The sequence below is a fragment of the Blastomyces gilchristii genome (genome assembly GCF_000003855.2).
Source record: "Blastomyces gilchristii SLH14081 genomic scaffold supercont1.4, whole genome shotgun sequence".
Lineage (NCBI taxonomy): Eukaryota > Fungi > Ascomycota > Eurotiomycetes > Onygenales > Ajellomycetaceae > Blastomyces > Blastomyces gilchristii.
The window spans coordinates 3,324,707-3,344,503 of NW_003101679.1; the positions used below are offsets into that span (position 1 = coordinate 3,324,707).

Here is a 19,797-nt window from a genome sequence, read left to right on the forward strand (position 1 = left end):
GTAGACATGAATGTCTATATATAAGCAAGAGTCTTCACTGTCTGAACAGGCTTCTGAGTCTCTGAGATTACTTCTGAAGAAGTTGCTGATTAACATCAATTTAAAGTGTGTATTAACTGTAACTGATCAGAACACATTGCTTTCAACTGCTGATCAACCTATGTATCTTCATACTTGAGAGAAAGATCAGTGTCTTCTCATTTAAAGAATGAATCAGTGTCTGTTCACATCAACCATGTTACATTAGAGAAAGATTTGAAAGATAACTATGAGAATGTCTCAGTGAAACAGAGAAAAGATTAGCTTCTGTTTAAATTTATAAACAGAAGCTTGAAGAGGTCAGATGACAATAATTTAAAGAGACAATGACAATGAATACAATTCTTATAACTACTGTGATTAATAATATGTATAATATGAAAGCTATGATAGACAGCAGTCTATGTCACTATACAATGATAAAATCTTCAGTTATAAGATATTATAACCTTCAGTGTATCTCTTTATTAAAATCTCAACTTCTCACAGAATTTGATGATCTGAAAGATGTTTGTATCTGTTATATGATGAAACTAAACATAGATGTAAGAGAACATCAATGTGAAGATGTTTATATATATGAAGTTGATAATCTCAATTATAATCTTATATTAGAACTTGCCTGGCTATCTGAATAAGATATCTTGTTAAATACTTAAAACAGAAGCTTGATATTCTTTAATGATAATAGAATTTATGAAGATAATATTCATAAGACTATGAATCTTACACAGATCTCTGTCAACACTTATGAAATACTCTGAAAAAGAAGTCATTATCAAAATCACTGACAGAGTCACTGACAAGTTCACTGATAGCAGAATTATATGTCAATCTATTTCACTAGTCTGACTGATATTAAAAAGGCTCTAGAAAAGTTATTCTATATTACAATAACAGATTCTTGTATAAAACTTTCTCAATAATATCATGAATATCTAGATGTCTTCTGATAAGATAATATTATAAACATACTTCTCTTATAAGATTCTGAAATGAATCACAGTATCAAGTTAGAGAAAAAGAATGATAAGAACTCTGAATCATCATAAGACTCTCTTTATAACATGTTCTGAGATGAACTTCTTCTTCTTTAAAAGACACTCAATGATCTGTTGAATAAAGAATTCATATATATTAGCAACTCTTTCACTGCAGCTTCTATTCTCTTTACAAAGAAATCAGATGAAGAACTTCAGTTCTGTGTGAATTATCAAGAATTGAACAGATTAACAAAGAAAGACTGTTATTCTTTATCTCTTATCAATGAAACTCTAGCTTGCATTGAACAAGCTCAATGATTTACAAAGTTAGATATCATTACTGTGTTTCATAAGATCTGTATTACTGAAGAAGATGAGTGACTTACAGCATTCTGAACACAATATAGTCTCTTTAAATGAGTAGTCACACTCTTTGAACTGATTAATGCTCTCAGTACATTTCAGAAGTATATTAACTGAGTACTCTAAGACTTTCTTAATGAATTTGCATCTGCTTATCTAGATGATATTCTCATCTTCATTGATAAATTCAGAAAGAAACATCAAGAGCATGTGCAAAGAGTATTATAATAACTACAAGAAGCAGAACTATCAATTGATATTGATAAGTGTGATTTTGAAGTTAAGAGTACTAAATACTTAGATTTCATCATAGAAGCTGATAAGAGAATCTGAATGAATTCTGAGAAGATCTCTGCTATTCTTGAATGAGAGATCTCATGCACTGTGAAAGATGTACAAAGCTTCATCAGATTTACTAACTTCTATTAGTGATTTATACAAAACTTCTCAGATATTATGAGATCACTTACAGAACTTACTATGAAAGACTTAGTATTTCAATAATCAGCAGACACTGAAGCTGTATTTATACAGATAAAGAAGATATTCATTAATACTTCTCTACTGATAACATTTAATTCTGATTATAAGACAGTTATTGAAGCTGATTTCTCTGACTATATAATAGAAGAAGCAATATTGTAATATGATGATGAAGATGTTCTATAATCATGTGTCTTCATGTTTAAGAAACTGAGTCCTGCTGAATGTAATTATGAGATCTATGATAAGAAACTTCTCATAATTATACACTGTTTAGAAGAATGAGACTCTGAACTCTGAAGTATCTCTGAATTTAAGATAGTCATAGATTATAAGAATCTCAAATACTTCACAACTATCTGTAAACTCACTGAATAATAGATGTAATGATCTGAGTTCTTAAGCTGCTTTCATTTTATAATACACTACTGTTCTGACAGTCAGAACTCAATAACAAATGCTCTCTTATAATGAGAGTAAGACATAGTATCTAATATAACAGATACTTACTGAATGAACTGAGAGCACTGACTCTTGAATCTGAAGATACTAGTTGATCAAGATAAAATAGCTCACAGCACTATACATGCTTCTCTGATTAGAACTGTCACTGATATCTCAACTTCTCTTAAATCTACATTAGATGAGCTATGATATACAGTAGCTTAAATTAATGAACTTCTTCAAGCATTCACTGAAGCAGTATAATAAGAAGCATCTCAATTTCTTTCAGAATTACATGTAAGAATCAACATCTCAGAATATTCAATCAATGATAATAATACTCTATAATTCTGTGAATGACACTGAGTCTCTCACTCTGAACTCTTACACATCTGAATAATACAAGAGATACATGATTTGTATATAACTAATTATTCAGACTGTGAATAACTGTATAAAATAATCTTCTGAGAGTTCTATTAATCTGAGATATTAAACAGTATTAGATGCTTTATCTGAAACTGCAACTACTGTTCTTTCATTATCTTATAAAAGAACTGTAGAAAAGATCTACTGAACTCACTTAATATTTCTAATAGAATCTGATGAGATGTAGTGATTGACTTTGCTATTAATCTATCTGAGAGTAAGAGTTGTAGAAACATTCTGATCATTATTAACTGACTAAGTAAAGATGTAATATTGAAATCTTGTGATAAGATGAATACTGAATAAGTCACTGAAGCCTTCTTATGAAGTTCATTCTATTGAATACATGAGTTACTGAGATCAATAGTATTGAATCAGAGATGCTAATTTATAAGCACTCTCTGAACAAGAATCTATCAAGTTCTCAAGATTATATACTATCTGTCAACTGTCTATCATTCTGAGACTGATAATGCATCAGAATGAACAATTCAGACTGTGAAGAATTATCTTCATAAGTTCTGTAATCACTTATAAGATGATTGATATGATCTTCTTCTACATGCAGAGATTGCTATCAATGATCAAGATGCTGTCTCAACAGATATAAGCCTGTTCTTTCTTATAGACAGTTATTATATGAAAGTATTGAATCTTCTAGAGATCACACAGTTCACACTGAACTCTCACAGTCTAATTCAGATCACTGATAATATAGTAACAAAGCTCTGAGACATCTGTGACTGAGCAGAAGCCTTCATGACAGCTGTAAAACAAGACTAAGAGAATCAAATTAATGTTCACTGAGATCTCACTGAGCAGTATAAGATAGAAGACTTAGTGTGATTAAATCTTAAGAATATACAGATCACACATTCATCTTGTATACTAAACTACTGCTATACTAAGTATAAAGTGATAGAAGTTCTAGATAGTCATAACTACTGTCTTAACATATTATCAGAGATTCATGATGTCTTTTATACAAGCTTGCTTTGCTGCACTGTCACTGATTCATTCTCTTCTCAACTAACTTTCAACTGACAGCTGCCAGGAATCATAGAAGAAGATAATGAGCTTGAGTGAGAGATTGAAGATATTCTCAATGAGAGATTATGCAGCTGTGATTGACAATATCTTGTGAAATGAGTCAGCTATGATCAACTGACCTGAACTCTGAGTTCTGTGTTATCTGAAATGATGATTCTTGACTGATGAGAACTGCTTCTGAAAGAGAGAAGCTAATGTGACAGGCTGCGCCTGATCAATTATATAGACTATTCTGTACACTTCATAGATTCCTACCACCTCATTTCTGATCACTGATTCTCAGCTGCCATGAACATGTATGTTTCAATCACCAATCCTCGGCCGCTATGAATGCATGTATATTCTTCCACCCTGAAGCTCCACCGCGTACACCACCACATACATGTATAAATATTCACTTTGATTGCTGATTCTTGCACTTTCTCTTTCTTTCCTTCTCTAACATTTTTCTCTTTGTTATATAAGACCTATATATTATACCGATCTATTCGGTGTAGGCCTCTTACAGTATCTGTTAGATCAGAAGTCATATCTTACTCTCATTATAAAAGAGCATCTGTTATCAAGTTCTGACTACTGAGATAGTAGTGTATTGTAAAATAACAGCAGCTTAAAAACTTAGATCATTATATCTGTTATTCAGTAAGTTTATAGATAGTTATGAAGTACTTGAAATTCTTATAATCTGTGATTATCTTAAATTCAGAGATACTTCAAAGTTCAGAGTCTCATTCTTCTAGACAGTATATAATCATGAGAAGTGTCTTATCATAGATCTTATAGTTACATTCAGCAGGGCTTAAGTTCTTAGATATGAAGATATATAATTATAAAACATCTTTATCATTATATTGTAATATAGCTCTCTCTGTAATATAGTCAGAGAAGTCAGCTTTAACAACTGTTTCACAGTCAGAGTCAAATATTATTAGTAGAGATATATTAATAAATATCTTCTTCATCTGTATAAATGCAGCATCAGTGTTTACTGATCATTGAAATACTGAGTTCTTCTTAATAAGTTCTGTAAGTGATCTCATAATATCTGAGAAGTTTCTTATAAATCACTGATAGAAGTTAGTAAATCTGATGAAGCTTCATACATTCTTCACAGTATATAAAGCTTCTCATTCAAGAATAGTGAAGACTTTCTCAGAATTTATTTAAATCTTCTTATCAGCTTCTATGATAAAATCTAGATATTTTGCACTCTTAACTTCAAAATTACATTTATTAATATCTATTAATAGTTCTGCTTCTTATAATGATTGTAATACTCTTCACACATGTTCTTGATATTCTTTTCTGAACTTATCAGTAAAGATGAGAATGTCATTGAGATATACAGATACAAATTTGTCAAGGAAATCTCAGAGTGCTCAGTTAATATACTTCTGAAATGTACTGAGAGCATTTGCTAGTTCAAAGAGTGCAACTACTCATTCAAGAGATTATAATATGTTCAGAATACTATAAGTCATTCATCTTCTTCAGTGATACAGATCTTATGAAACACAGTGATAATATTTAGTTTATAAATTAATGAGCTTGTCTGATACAAGCTAGAGTTTAATTGATCAGAGATAAAGAATAGCAGTTCTTCTTAATTAATCTGTTCAATTCTTAATAGTTCACACAGAATCAGAGTTCTTCATCTGATTTCTTTACAAAGAGAATAGAAGCTGCAGTAGAAGAGTTGCTAATATATATGAATTTCTTATTTAACAGATTATTGAGTGTCTTCTGAAGAAGAAGAAGTTCATCTTGAGATATATTATAAAGAAGATCTCATAGTGACTCAGAGTTCTTATTATTCTTCTTTTCTAACTTGATACTATGATTCACTTCTGAGTCTTGTAAAGAGAGTATATTCATAATATTATCTTATCAGAAGACATCTAGATATTTATGATATTATTGAGAGAGTTTTATGTGAGAATCTGTTATTGTAGTACAGAATAACTTCTCTAGAGCTTTCTTGATATAAGTCAGACTGATGAAATAGATTGATACATGATTCTGCTATTAATGACGTTGTTAGTGATCTCATCAATGACTTCTTTTTCAGAGCATTTCATAAGCATTGACAGAGATCTGTGTAAGATTTATAGCCTTATAAATATCATCTTCATGAATTCATCAGGCAAGTCCTAGCATAAGATTATAGTCAAGATTATCAACTTCATATGCATAGGCATCTTCACATTGATGTGCTTCAACATCTATGTCTAGTTTTATCACGTAACAGGTGTGAATGTCTTTTGAATCATCAAACTCTGTAAGGAGTTGAGATTTTGATAAGGGAATACACTGAAGATTATAACATCTTACAACTGAAGATTTAATCATTGTATAATAACCTAGACTGCTGTCTATTATGCCTTTCATATTATATATATTATTAATCACAGTAGATACAAGAATTGTGTTCATTGTCATTTTCTGTTCAAATAATTGTCATCTGACCTCTTCAAGATTCTGTTTAAAAATTTGAACAGAAGCTAATCTTTTCCCTGTTTCATCAGAGTGTTCTCATAGTTATCTTCTAAATCTTTCTTCAATGCAATGTAGTTGATGTGAACAGATATTGATTCATTCTTTGAGTGAGAAGATACATAGACTGATCAGCAGTTGAAAGCAATGTGTTCTGATTAATTACAGTTGATGCACACTTCTTGTTAACATCAATCAGCAACTTCTTCAGAAGTGATCCCAGGAACTCAGAAGTCTGTTTAAACAGTGAAGACCCTTGCTTATACATAGATAGTCAAGTCTACTCAGTTCATGACATCTGCATCATTGTTGTTATTTCTCAGCACAGGTGTATAAGTGACTGAGATGTAATATCTTCTATCACTGTTCTGTATACTCTTGAGCTTAATAAGACAGTCATTCAATATTCAGAGTTGTACATAAGTCTGGTCTTTGTCTATGCTTACAAGGGCCTGTAAGAGTTCAAAAGCTAATGTCTTCTTAAGTATACTAATATTCATTCAGTTCTTTCAAAATTGATCACCTACTTCTAGAATCTTAATATTGAAGTCAGGAATGAATGTTATAAGAGAAGTGTTTCTCTGTTAGACACTCTGTAATCAATCTAATACTTTCTGTTGCATAACAGTGTCTCAGAACAGAATATCAAGATATTTGATGATATTATCAGATATTTACAGCACTGGTTCATATGCTTTCATTCATGAATGAAACTTCTGTTTTGTGTAATTCTTCAATCATTCATTGATATATCAATCTTGATTGATTAGTGAATCAATGACATCTTCATCTACACTTAGTTTCATAAGCATTTCCAGCCTTTATAATGAGTAGAGAGTGAGATCAGAAGCATCAAAATATGTGAAAGTATTTAAGTGTTTCTTCAGCACTTGTATTATATTCATATTCAATTCTGTCAGTGTTGAAGTTACTTATACAGAGATTTCTAGTTGAGATAATTGTTGAATTTCCTTGTATTAATGTTATTGAGTCACATGCATATCAGCTATCTATTACTATTGTAATTTCAACATTACTCAGAGTCACTGTGATATTGTATTTATACTCACATTCAAGAGTTCTTCTATATTATTATTAGACATGATTATATCATTTATCAGATATGTGATATCTGTGAAATCTGAAGAAGTGTAATTATATGAATATCTTATACATCTAGAGTGTCAGAACTCTCAGGTCTTTCACTGACATTCTCTTTATAAGATCTTGTTACAGGGTCAGAGTGACTGATGAGTAAGCTTCTATCTGAGACCTTGATATTCACTTAACTGTTTAATTATTTTTTCTATTTCTTACATATTATTACACATTCAGATATCTTCTCAATGAGTAATCATTTCTAATGAGGAAACAATGAACATTTTTCAAGTGTAAGAGGCCTACGCTGAATAGATCAGTATAATATATATAGGTCTTATATAACAAAGTGAAAAACATTAAAGAAGAAAAAGAAAGAAAAAGTGTGAGAATTAGTGATCAGAGTGAATATTTATACACATACACAGTGTGTACGCGGTGGAGCTTCAGGGTGGAAGAATAGGAATTCTGTGGGTTTTTCAGCTGAGGATCAGTGATTGAGAATGACCGAGAATCGGAGCTTTCAGCGGAATCTATAAAGTATAAAGAAATAGTCTATATAATGATCGGGCGCAGCCCGCCAGACTTTCTTACCTTTATTATTAATATGATATCTCAACTCTGTGATTTCATTATCATTGAGATTGTACATCTTCTTAAGAATAATTATATATCTGCTGAGATTATATAAAGTATTGATTATTATCTGACTACTGTATATTAAATTTAATGAAATCTTTACTGCTTTAAAACTGCTAGAAAATCTCATTTAATATACAGTGTAAAGTCAAAGATCACATCAGATATCTTATCAGAATTAAAGAATATTTTCAAGATATATTCAACTATATATCATAATAAGACTGTCTACTTTATGAAGAATAAATTTAATATTGATATTCACTCACGGTCAATATCTAGATTATTGAAGAAACTGAATTTAATATAAAAGAAGATGATTAATATTTTAATTAAATATTATTTAATATATAGAATTTACTAATTTATTAGTTCTATAATATAAAATAACCTCATAGTCACTTAATATAATGAAGAACTTCAAGCTGAATAATATATTTAACTCACTCAGTATCTCTCTGATCAACAGATCTTTTTAAATGAGAGTACTGTGAATAAATATATAGTAGATTAATGATATGAATAATCAAGCAGAGAATTTTCTTATTATATTACAAGACTCTGTAAATAATCTTGAAAATAATTAATCTTATCTATGATAACTGTTAATAAATATCTTGATTATAATATATATCAGAGATTCTACAATACAGAGAGGTTTAATGAGTTGTTATATATTCAGATACTACTTAAATATCAACAGAGTTATTACTACTTAGTGATAAATAATTGCAATACTTATTGATCTCAAGAATTGAAGAATCTTTGCAGAGATGCAGATATTGAACTATTATTCTTATCATTATATTCATCTGACTATAATTCTATAGAGGAGTCTTTTCACGCGTTGAAGAAATGAATTAGAAGATATAGAGATCAGTTAGATACTCAGTTTAATAAAGATTTTAAAGCTTGTTTACATCATGCAGTTGAGAACATTATGAGAATAAAAGATCTAAAAGAATATTTCAGATCTGCTCATGTAGAATAGTATTATAATAATCAGAAAGATTCAGATTGCAATTCATTTAACTATAATACAGATTTAGAGATTGAAGCAGTATGAGGTCTGCTCTTATCACTATGAGTAGTTAATAAAGATGATTTGAATTTCTGTCATTTTGCCTGCTATAATTAACTTTTTAATCCATCTCTTATAATTTGAAATATACTCTTCTTAATATTCATATCAAGTAACTGTTCTCTTGTCAATATCTGTAGATAATTCAATTGAGATTCTTTGTTCTGAAGAATGAACTTAGCATCTAACAAATCAGAAGCTTTATTAGGTCTTCAGATTGTTAATCATTTAAAGTATTCATCAAAGAATAAATCTGCTTATTCACTAAATTGAGATATTGAACTGCTTTGAATTGAAGATGAATTTAATGAAGTCAACAGCAGAATCAATGAAGAGTGTAACAGTGAATTCAATGAAGAATTCAACAGCGAATTCAATTAAGAGTTTGATAAAAGATTTGATAGCAGATCTGAATATGAATGATAATGAGATTGCGAATTCAGTTCTTCTATTTCTTTCATCATATATTTCATCATCATCACATTGATTATCTCACTTGAAAATGCTATATTTAATGAAGTTGAAGCTGCTGAAGCTGAAGAAGGAAATATAACTACTGACAATTGAGAAGTCTGTATAGAAGAACTAAATGTAGAAGTTATAGATTCATTCTTCTAATTCTTCTTCTTCTTTTTACTTATTAATTATATTATCATCTTTCTTGAAGAAGTCTCAATCATTGCTTTGTTATGTTTAGTATTATCTATTCAACTTGTCATCTCACTACTCAGCAGTTGAATATGAGTATTATTATATACTATTCAGCAAGTGCTCTGCTCAAAGTTATAACAATTTATCTTTTGACAATGTCATTGAGCAGTTATCTCATATTCAACCTGCAAAGAATCTTATTTCTTTGATTATCAATTTCAAACCTTCTTCAGTTATTAACTTATGACTGTGATTCTTGAACATGTAGATAGCTTTTTATCATTGAATATTTCATAAATTTAAGAGAATTTGACAGAATTGTGATAAGAATTGCAGAATGATGAGATTGTTTCTTCTTTAATATCAAGAGCTCTTTTTAATGTCAATATCTGAGTTTTTAATTGTCAATTTAACACTTCAATAAAAGCTGCAGAACTGTATATTACAGATGTGTTTAAAAAAAGTATTGAAATATTAAGAAGATTGAAAGAAGAAATGACTTTAATAGTAAGATCACTCATCTTCTTCTTATATAACTTCTTCAAAAGATTAACTATTCTCTTTCAATTCTTCTTCTTCTCAATAGTGATTTTATTGATCTGAAATTCACATTTGTATAATGTGATAACAGCTGTATAATCTACAACTTTCATCTTCTTGCAGATCTACTTTGTAATATACTTCTTAGCTATCTTTCCTACAGTATATTGAATATCAAAGAAGCTGACAGTTGAATCATTTACTAAGACAGTTCAGTATTTAATCTTAACCGAATTTTTTATCTCATTAATAATCACCTGTTCATACAATCTATATGAGATATCAGACTCAGATGTAGAGATTCATGAATATTAAGAATTCTCAGACTGAGTCTTTATATTCTTCTTATTCACCTGCTTCTTCATCTCATCATTAACTGAAATCTCGTCATTATCCGGAACTTCTGACAGATAGTTTGAGAAGACTGAGGCATAGAGTAGAAGTCCTTGTATAAGCTTACAAAGTAGCAGAACAGCAGACATTGTAAGATATATTAAAAAAGAGTTGATTAATATATATGAATTTGATGATAAAGATAAGAAAGACGCGTATTTAAATGATATTTAATTGTAAAAAACATGTATTGAATGATATTGAATAATTCTAGAAAAATGCGAATATTTTGATTTTTTAATGATATTTTGCTATTAATTTTTAGAGAGAGCTGGGAAAATTCTATTTTCATAAGTAATATATTTATCATAATAATCTCATTGATATTTAAGCAGTATTCAGATACATAAAAACTCATTAATCTCTCTATATTGTAGAATCTCTGATATATATTATAATTAAGATATTTATTAACAGTTATTATAAATAAGATTGATTACCTTCAAGATTATTTACAGAGTCTTTGAATATGATAAGGAAATTCTCTGCTTGATTATTTATATCATCAATCTATCATATATTTGTTTATAGTACTCTGATTCAAAAGGATCAGTTAATCAGTGAGATACTAAGTGAGTTAAATATATTATTCAGCTCAAAGTTTTTCATTATATTAAGTAGTGTGGCGGGCTACGCCCGATTATATAGATCATTTCACTACACTTCATGAATTCCTGCTGAAAGCCCCGCTTATCAGCCTCTCTGATCATCAGTCATTCCTGCTGAAAGCTTCAATTCTCAGCTGAAAACTCATGTCAGAGCTTCTATTCTCCCGCCCCGGAGCTTCATCTCATACATGTATAAATATCTGTTCTGATTATACTCTTTTCCTTCTCTCTTTTTTCTTCTCTAATGTTTTCTACTTTTGTTATATAGGTTCTATATCTAATGTCAATCTCTTTAGTGTAGGTCTCTTATACCTAAAAAATGTTCAATGTCTTCTTATTAGAAATAATTACTTATTAAAAAGATATCTAAATGTGTAACAATACATGATAATAAGAAAATGAATAATTACAGACTAGCTAAGCAGATACTGAGTCTCTGCTAAATAGATAGAAGCTTGCTTATCAGCTGCTCTGTCTCTGTAATAAGATCTTATAAAGAGAATATCAGTGAAAGATCTGAGAGTTCGGACATCTTAGAGGTATGAAATATTTATATGAATACACTTCTTCTGATTCTGAAGAACTTTCAAATGCAGATACTGTATATTTATTGAATGATATAGCTATGTTTACTGATAATATAAGAGAACTCTTAAATATAAGCATAGATACAGTACTGCAGTGACTTTAAACAATGTTGATATTATAGCAGCAGCAGATAGCTGATATACATGTGAATTAATAACATTAATATAAAGAAATTCAATGATTAACTCAATAAGAAATCTCTATACAGACAGTTTCAACACAGACTGAATCAGAGATAAATATAATACAAGTTTTAAAGAAATATTTAGATGTCTCTGCATATTTTAATACTTCTGACCTCACTCTCTACCTGTCATAAAGATTGGACATACTTGTGAAACTAAGTGTAGACAGAGATGTCATTGATTTATTAACTAATTAAAATTAATAAATTAATAATTGATTGATGACAACCGCTCCACCACGAACTCGCTCGATTTTTCGAATAAGAACCCGCCGATAGATCCATTGAAAAGCCCTTGATCATACGAGCATTTTGACCCCATCGCCGACCGCATACCCCGTGTGGTGGTGGAGTTATCCAGCCAAACATGAACCAGACATTGTTCGAAACTCCTGTGTTGGATTATCCCCCGTTCACCCCTACCACACCACAACCCCGGGCCAAATTGTCATACAAATTGTAAGGTGAAGAGACCTAGTCATATGCGCCAATCTTCTTGATTTTGGAAGATCCTCAATCTGTAATTGTGAAGATATCTGAGAAGTGATCTCTGCGAAAATCCTGTTCATCTTTGATGTTTCAAAACATCAATGCCAAGTCCCACCCTTGTACCGCCCTTTCCAATCTGGCCCATTCTCAGCAGAAAAATACAAAAAGATATCTTGACAACAGTATTCAACACATAATCAGCAGACAACAAGTCAACAGCATATTAACAATTATAAAATCAGTATACTTCAAGATCTCACTGAGCCTTTGATTCCTGCACAGTGAGATATATTAAATCTAGTTTTAATATCTCAATATTCAATAGATTCTGTAAGAAATTGAGAACAGTAATACTAGATTTCTATTGAATTTGAGAATTAACTCTATATTAATATAATCATTGATAAAGTCTTCTATTTTGAGATATAAATAACCAGTTTCTCTACATCCTGCTGACAATATTTATATTATTATATAGAAATAGACTTATATTCTCTATAATATCAAGACTCTGAAGAGAGAAAGTCTTGATAGAGAGTATACAGTAGTGTATATCTTAGCAGTTTCTATCTCATTCTTCTACAGCAGTTAATGTAAAAAAAAGATCTTAGAAATAGTTTTTTACTTCTCTTGAAAAAGTAAGATATTTTTCTCTGAATTTTATACAATATTATTACAAAGAATTAAAAGCAGAGTTATTTTCTATCATAATTTCACATTCTGTTAAGTAAGAATTTCTTTTTCAGTGACTGAAGAGCTTTCATTAATACTTAATTCTTTTTTACACTCTTTATTAACTGATTTGAGTTGCACACTTGTTGTGGGAGAAGAATTGAATAATTTAGAATAAAATTAAATAGTTTTTATTAATTTCTCTGTAAAAAATTGATTTATTTTTTATCAGTTTTTCTCTCAAAAACTGTCATATTATATGATTTATTATCAATTAATATCATACTGTTTCTCACTGTATTTCAAGAAAGAGATTGTAAAGATTTTATTGATTTATCTCAAAAATCAATTTTAGTTTATTAGATTCTCTTTAAAAATCTAATTTAGTTACTGAACTAGTGTGAAAAAAATCAGGTGTTTTATACACAAAAGTCTTTTATTCTTCTTTTGAAATAGTCTGATCAACTTTTCAATTGAAAACAGACTTAGAATTCTCTTAATTGAAACAGTCTGATTAACTTTTCAATTCAAAAGAGTTCAACAAATCTCTCAATTGAAACAGTCTGATCAACTTTTCATTGAGTGATAACAATGAGTTCAAAAATACAGTCAGTTGATATGAAAAAAGATGCTTTCTCAAATGCTATTTCTGAGATTCAAATTCTGAAGAGACGAAAGAAAGAAGAAGTAGTTAGATAGATGTTATAGTCTCTGACTGCATACATCTATAATTGAAGAATAATAATAATAATAATAAAGAAGAAATAGAGAAATAATAAGTTCTTGAAATACAGAAACTTGAAAAAGCAAGTAAGATTCTTGAAAAGCAGTGTCTGAATGAGATAAATGAAAAAGTTCTGTTAATTCTTGATACTTAGGCTAGACAACTACAGAAGATGATCAAGTTCAAACTTGAAATTTCAAACACAGTTCAAAAAACATTGAAAATTTCTAGTACAATCACTGACTCTTCACTTTACTCTTCTTCTTTTTCTACTTCTTCTTCTTCTATGTTAAATCAGAAGAAAATATATACTTAAGCAGCTGAATCTGCTGTTTCTAAACCTGCTGTCTCAAAATCTGCTCAAAATCCTGAGAAAACTGAGAAGAATACTGCTCATACTTCTATTCATAGAAAAGTGAAAAAAAAAAAATGCAAAATGAGAAAAACTTCCAAATCATCAGAAATAGAAGACTTATTCTTAAGATCTTAAATTAGAACATCTTGCAGAGAAACAAGCTACACTTGAATCTCATTTTTAGAATCAGAAATGAAATTAATCAGCAGTTCTTTTCTCAGTTAATAACTGATATTAAGTTCAAAAATCAGTTATAGCTTTAATTAAGTCATTCTTCTTTGAAAACTTCATCATTCTAACTACAATGTCTGAATTCAGTGCAGAATTCCTTATTCAGAATGAGAATGTCTCAAAATTAGCAGTAAAATCTTTGTTAAACACAATAATTCTATCTGAGAGAGATGAAAAGTGAGATAAATTCATTCTTCATAATATTTCAGTTGAAAATTTTGACTGTAAAGAAGAAATATTACTTCTTAAAAATGAATTAAAAGAATATAACTCTATTCAACTGAGAAAAGAGTCTGTATAACTAAATTCAATTGAGTTCAGACAAAGTAGAAGAAATGTCTCTGTTCTAGTATATATAAAAACACTTGAACAATCAAAGATCTCTGAAGTAAGAGTAGCAGATTTGAGAATGAGAGTTCATGAATACAAAGACTCAAGAATGAATCTCAAAGCTTAATCACAGTGTTCACACTGTCAAAGATATGAACACTTTGCAATCTCTTGTTTTAGAGACTCAAAATATGCATTCTATGCTAGAGATTACAAAACTAGTGAGTATAAATATGAAAATTACTTAAAAAGAGATGAAATATGTCAACATATTCTGCTTAAATGCTCTAATTGCAAAGAAAAACATGCATCTAGCTCAAAAGAATGTATTGTTACTTCAAGAACTCAAAAGAACTGAAGAAAACATAAAGCTCAAAGTCAATCTAGAACTGAAGAGAATAGTCAAGTCAGTAAACCTATAACTGCAAGCTTAAAAAATCGAAGAAAATCTTCTCTCAACTGTATAGATTATATTCACTGATTAAAAATCAATTTTCTTCATTAAATATTGAGAAAATTGCTTATGAGAAGATATCTCTCTGAAGAGAAAAGCTGAAATCTCTCCTAGAGTTACAAATAAGTGAATTATCTAAAGAGAGAGAATATGAACAGCATTTAAAGAAGATCTCTATAATTAATATAAAAGACTCTATTCTGGTATACTCAGATGACTCAAAAAATGCGAGTTTGAACAGATTAGATACAGACATTGCTTATACTGAAGATGATATTAATTTTATCTCAGATTTCTGAAATTTAAGCTGTGAATCTGAAGTCTTTGATGCTGAACTATTTACAATAGTAAAAGCTTTCAAACTTATTAACATAAAATCTTATAAAAGAGAAAATAGCTTGAAAGAGATATGAATATTCTCTGATAGTCAAGCTGCTTTGAAAAGATTTAAAAATAGTCAGATTCATAATGATTAAATAAATCTTGAACTGATTTTAAATTCTGTTATGAAACTTCAATAGAGAAAAGTATTAAAACAAATAATTCATCTACACTGAGTTTCTGTTTATATGAATATTTATGACAACGAATTGACTGATTCAGTAGTAAAAAAGAGTTCAGAATTAAGCAGATCTGTTCAAAAAACAGTGTTTTGATTTTTTATAAAGAGAAAGATAAAAAGAATCTTGTTTAAATAAGTGAAATGAAAGCTGGCAGAAACAAAAGAAGAGTATACATTATTCAAGATTTGAGATAAAATCTAAGTGAAAATCTTGTTTAATTAAATGTAAAAAGAAAATATTCTCATCTATAATTCAGCTGAAACTAGAACATGATTATTTCAAATCTTTGATACAAAGATTTGATAATAGATTTGATTTAACAGAATGCTCATTCTGCAATGTAAATAAAAATCCTGAGTATATTATAATACATTATACAATATACAATAGTCTCAGAGTCAGATTGAAGAAGAAGTATTATTTAAATCAATTAAATATAAGATTCTTATTCTCAACTGAGACAGGAATTAAATACTTAATAGACTTTCTATCAGAAACTTAAGCAGCTACAAGAAAATGACTGAATTCAGAAGTATGTGAATATGAAGAGATGAAAATTGATTAGATATAGTCTGTTAAAATAGCTATATACTATCTTTTAATAATTTTGTTTTATTATAGTGTCTCTTTACTGTACTTGTTCTTTTCTGTTCTTTTCTATCTATCTATTTAATGTATCTATCTTTAAGAGACTATGTTCTCTTTTCCTTTGTTATGATATTTTCAAATGATTTCAAAGTATCAGAAGGTGTTGAAATCCTGTAATTTGTAAACAGTTTTTGTGTTCTAGGCTGAAATTTTCTGATTTTGCATATCTGAAATTGATAAATATATAATAGTTGACTTTATAGATATAGGAAAAACTCTGAGAACTAAAAGTTCTCAGGTAGATATTATAGTCTCTGGCTGTATACATCTATAATTGAAGAATAATAATAATAATAATTGTAGAAAGAGTCTACTGAAATTGCTTAATATCTCTGATAGAATCTGATGAGATGTAGTAATTGACTTCACTATTAATCTTTCTGAGAGCAAGAATTGTAGAAATGTCCTGATCATTATTAATCAACTGAGTAAAGATATAATATTACAATCTTGTAATAAGATAAATACTAAACAAGTTACTGAAGCCTTCTTATAAAGCTTATTCTATTAAATGCATAATTTGCTGAGATCTATAGTATCTGATTATAACTGTTAATTTATAAGCACTCTCGGAACAAGAATCTGCCAAGTTCTTAAGATTATATATTACTTATTAACTGCTTATGACTCTTTGACTGATAATATATCAGAATGAATAATTCAGACTGTGAATAATTATCTTTATAAGTTCTGTAACTATTTATAAGATAACTGACACAATCTTCTTCTACATGCTGAAGCTATTATTAATGAGTGAGATACTGTCTCAACAGATATAAGCTTATTCTTTCTTATATATAGTTATTACGTAAAGATGTTGAACCTTCTAGAGATTACATAGTTTACATCAGACACTCAAAGTTCAATTCAGATCACTGATAATATAGTTATAAAGCTCTGAGATACTTATAACTGAGCAGAAGCCTTCATGACAATTGCTAAACAAAATTAAGAGAATTAAATCAATATTCACTAAGATGTCACTGAACAATATAAGATAGAAGAGCTGGTATAATTGAATCTTAAAAACATACAGATCACACACTCATCTTATACACTGAACTATTATCATATTATGATTTGAAAGAACGTACAATCACCGGATAATAACGCGGCTGCTTCTGAACACGCTTACAAATGTAAAGAAGTCATAGCGGCCACTAATATAACATATATAAGAAGCCGGCGTACATTTGTAATCATACACTGACTCAAGCGATCTTTGAATCAGATCTGATAGCATGTCTAAAAACTAATGAGAAGTGCAAACTTCTTCAGAGTGTGATAATTTCATCTACAAAGTGATTCATAGTTATCATGTCAGAGTGATTCTAAAACATCTCAAAAGATAGCATATAAAGAGTGATGAGTGAAAGAGTATCTAAATGATACTGCTCTGCTTGTTGAGAGAAAACTTCATATTCAGGCAAATATTATGTATGTGAATGAATGAGATGTAAGAAAGAGAATAAGAGCAGTAAACCAGATTCAAAGATGTTCACTCTCTACTCAGAAGAATAAAAGAGAAGTGAGCATTATCAGAATCATATAATGATAACAGAAATTATATAACAATATAACAATAGACATCATACATACAATTAATAAGAAATCACTGAAATAAACATCTTCTCTAATCAATATGAACAACATTCTTCTCTGCTATCTCAACTGAAAGATATGCAGAATCTTTCAGAGAATTTACTCAAAGCAGTAAGAAAAGCAGCTGAGACTGCTGAATCAGAATTAAAGCTTTATACACATATAAGAATACTAAATGAGATTAAGGTCTTGCATACATAGTAACCGGCTGAGATAAAAGTTAATTAATAATTGATATTCACTGTGAATCAAGCATTTACTATAAAGAGCTTTATCAATGCAATCACTACTATTAATAAGAATAGGGAAAATCAGATTATAGATCTGCAGCAGAAGATTGAATACTTATACAGTCAGATGACTGTGCTGAATCTGAAGATCTCATCACAATTGTTCATAATCTTCTCAGAAGTGTATACATTATCTGAGATCACTGCATAGAATAAGAACTCAAGCATGAGATATATCAAGTCAGAAGATCTGCTGACATTATCAAGCTTCAATAGTAACTGAAAAAAATAATGCTGCAATCAGCTAGCTAAGTCAGATATAATTATATTATCAGATTGAATATGAACCCACAGACAGACAGTTAACAGAATTTTAACAAGTCTTAAGATCTGCTGCATTTCTACATAGAAAAGTGAAGTCATTATAAATAATTAGTGAAAAGATAAATCTCACAGATCTGAAGTAATATTCATTTTTATAAATATGAAATGAGTTTTTCAAATGAATCTTATACCACTTTGAGAAAGTGAATATATAAGACAAGAATTATTGTAACATGACGGAACCGAAGCGGTGACTAGTCAGCGGTGTCATGTAGAGATAGTTGTTGAGAAGCTGTATAAGTGAGCTTGACTATCTTACTTGAATAGTGAGCTTGTAGGCTACAGAGTTATTGCAAGAATATCACAGATATAATACTTAGTATACTAAGAAAATTGTATGAGAAACACAGTAACTCTTGTATATATTTCAGTAGAAGAACAATGAATTACTGACTTCTTTTATAATCTAGCTATTCTATATAAGTAATGAGTGAATACTCTTCTTTCATTTCATGAGTAAGAATAGCTGAAGTGATACCTCAGTGACATCTCACTATTAAGAAAGAGTAATCTGCTGATCTTGTATAGAAGTGAGATTCTTATATTTATTAATCAGATCTTTCTATAATATATCTGAATAATATTATAGAGTGATTGAAAACTGATTCAGACAGAATAAAATTATTCACATGAAAGTGATGAGCTGTGTGAAATCATAACAGAGTCTTGATACAGCTGAGAGTGTGATAATACTCTTCTCTTTAAGAGTATAGTTCTGATGCTCTCAAGATTACTGAATTAGAAGTTATCTTTGTTCTATAGTAATAGTTATCAACTGATTTGATAGTGCATGTACTGTTAGACTGACCGTGTGACCGTGTCTGGGACCAGGACCAGATTTTTTGATAGTCTCATTATCAATTCGACTGATCCCATTACACGGTTTTAACATTAGATAGTAGTTTCATACTGTCCCAGTGGGACTTACTGTCTACTCTTGTCACATTTTCCAAATGAGATCATGATTTCCACTTCTCAATTTAAATTATTTTTATTGCTTTAAATGACTTTAAATCTCATTTGAGCGTTACCAAAAAGTGTTACTTTTT

General features: G+C 29.4%; 1 protein-coding gene across 1 annotated transcript; it reads right to left on the reverse strand.

Annotated features, from left to right (window-relative positions):
- Window positions 1-10,604: 10,604 nt before the first annotated feature.
- On the reverse strand, window positions 10,605-10,775 carry BDBG_16714 (uncharacterized protein; the record flags this gene model as incomplete). Its single annotated transcript, XM_031724604.1, has 1 exon — window positions 10,605-10,775. The coding sequence occupies one exon, from the start codon at window positions 10,773-10,775 to the stop codon at window positions 10,605-10,607; it is 171 nt and encodes a 56-aa protein (XP_031577435.1).
- Window positions 10,776-19,797: the final 9,022 nt, after the last annotated feature.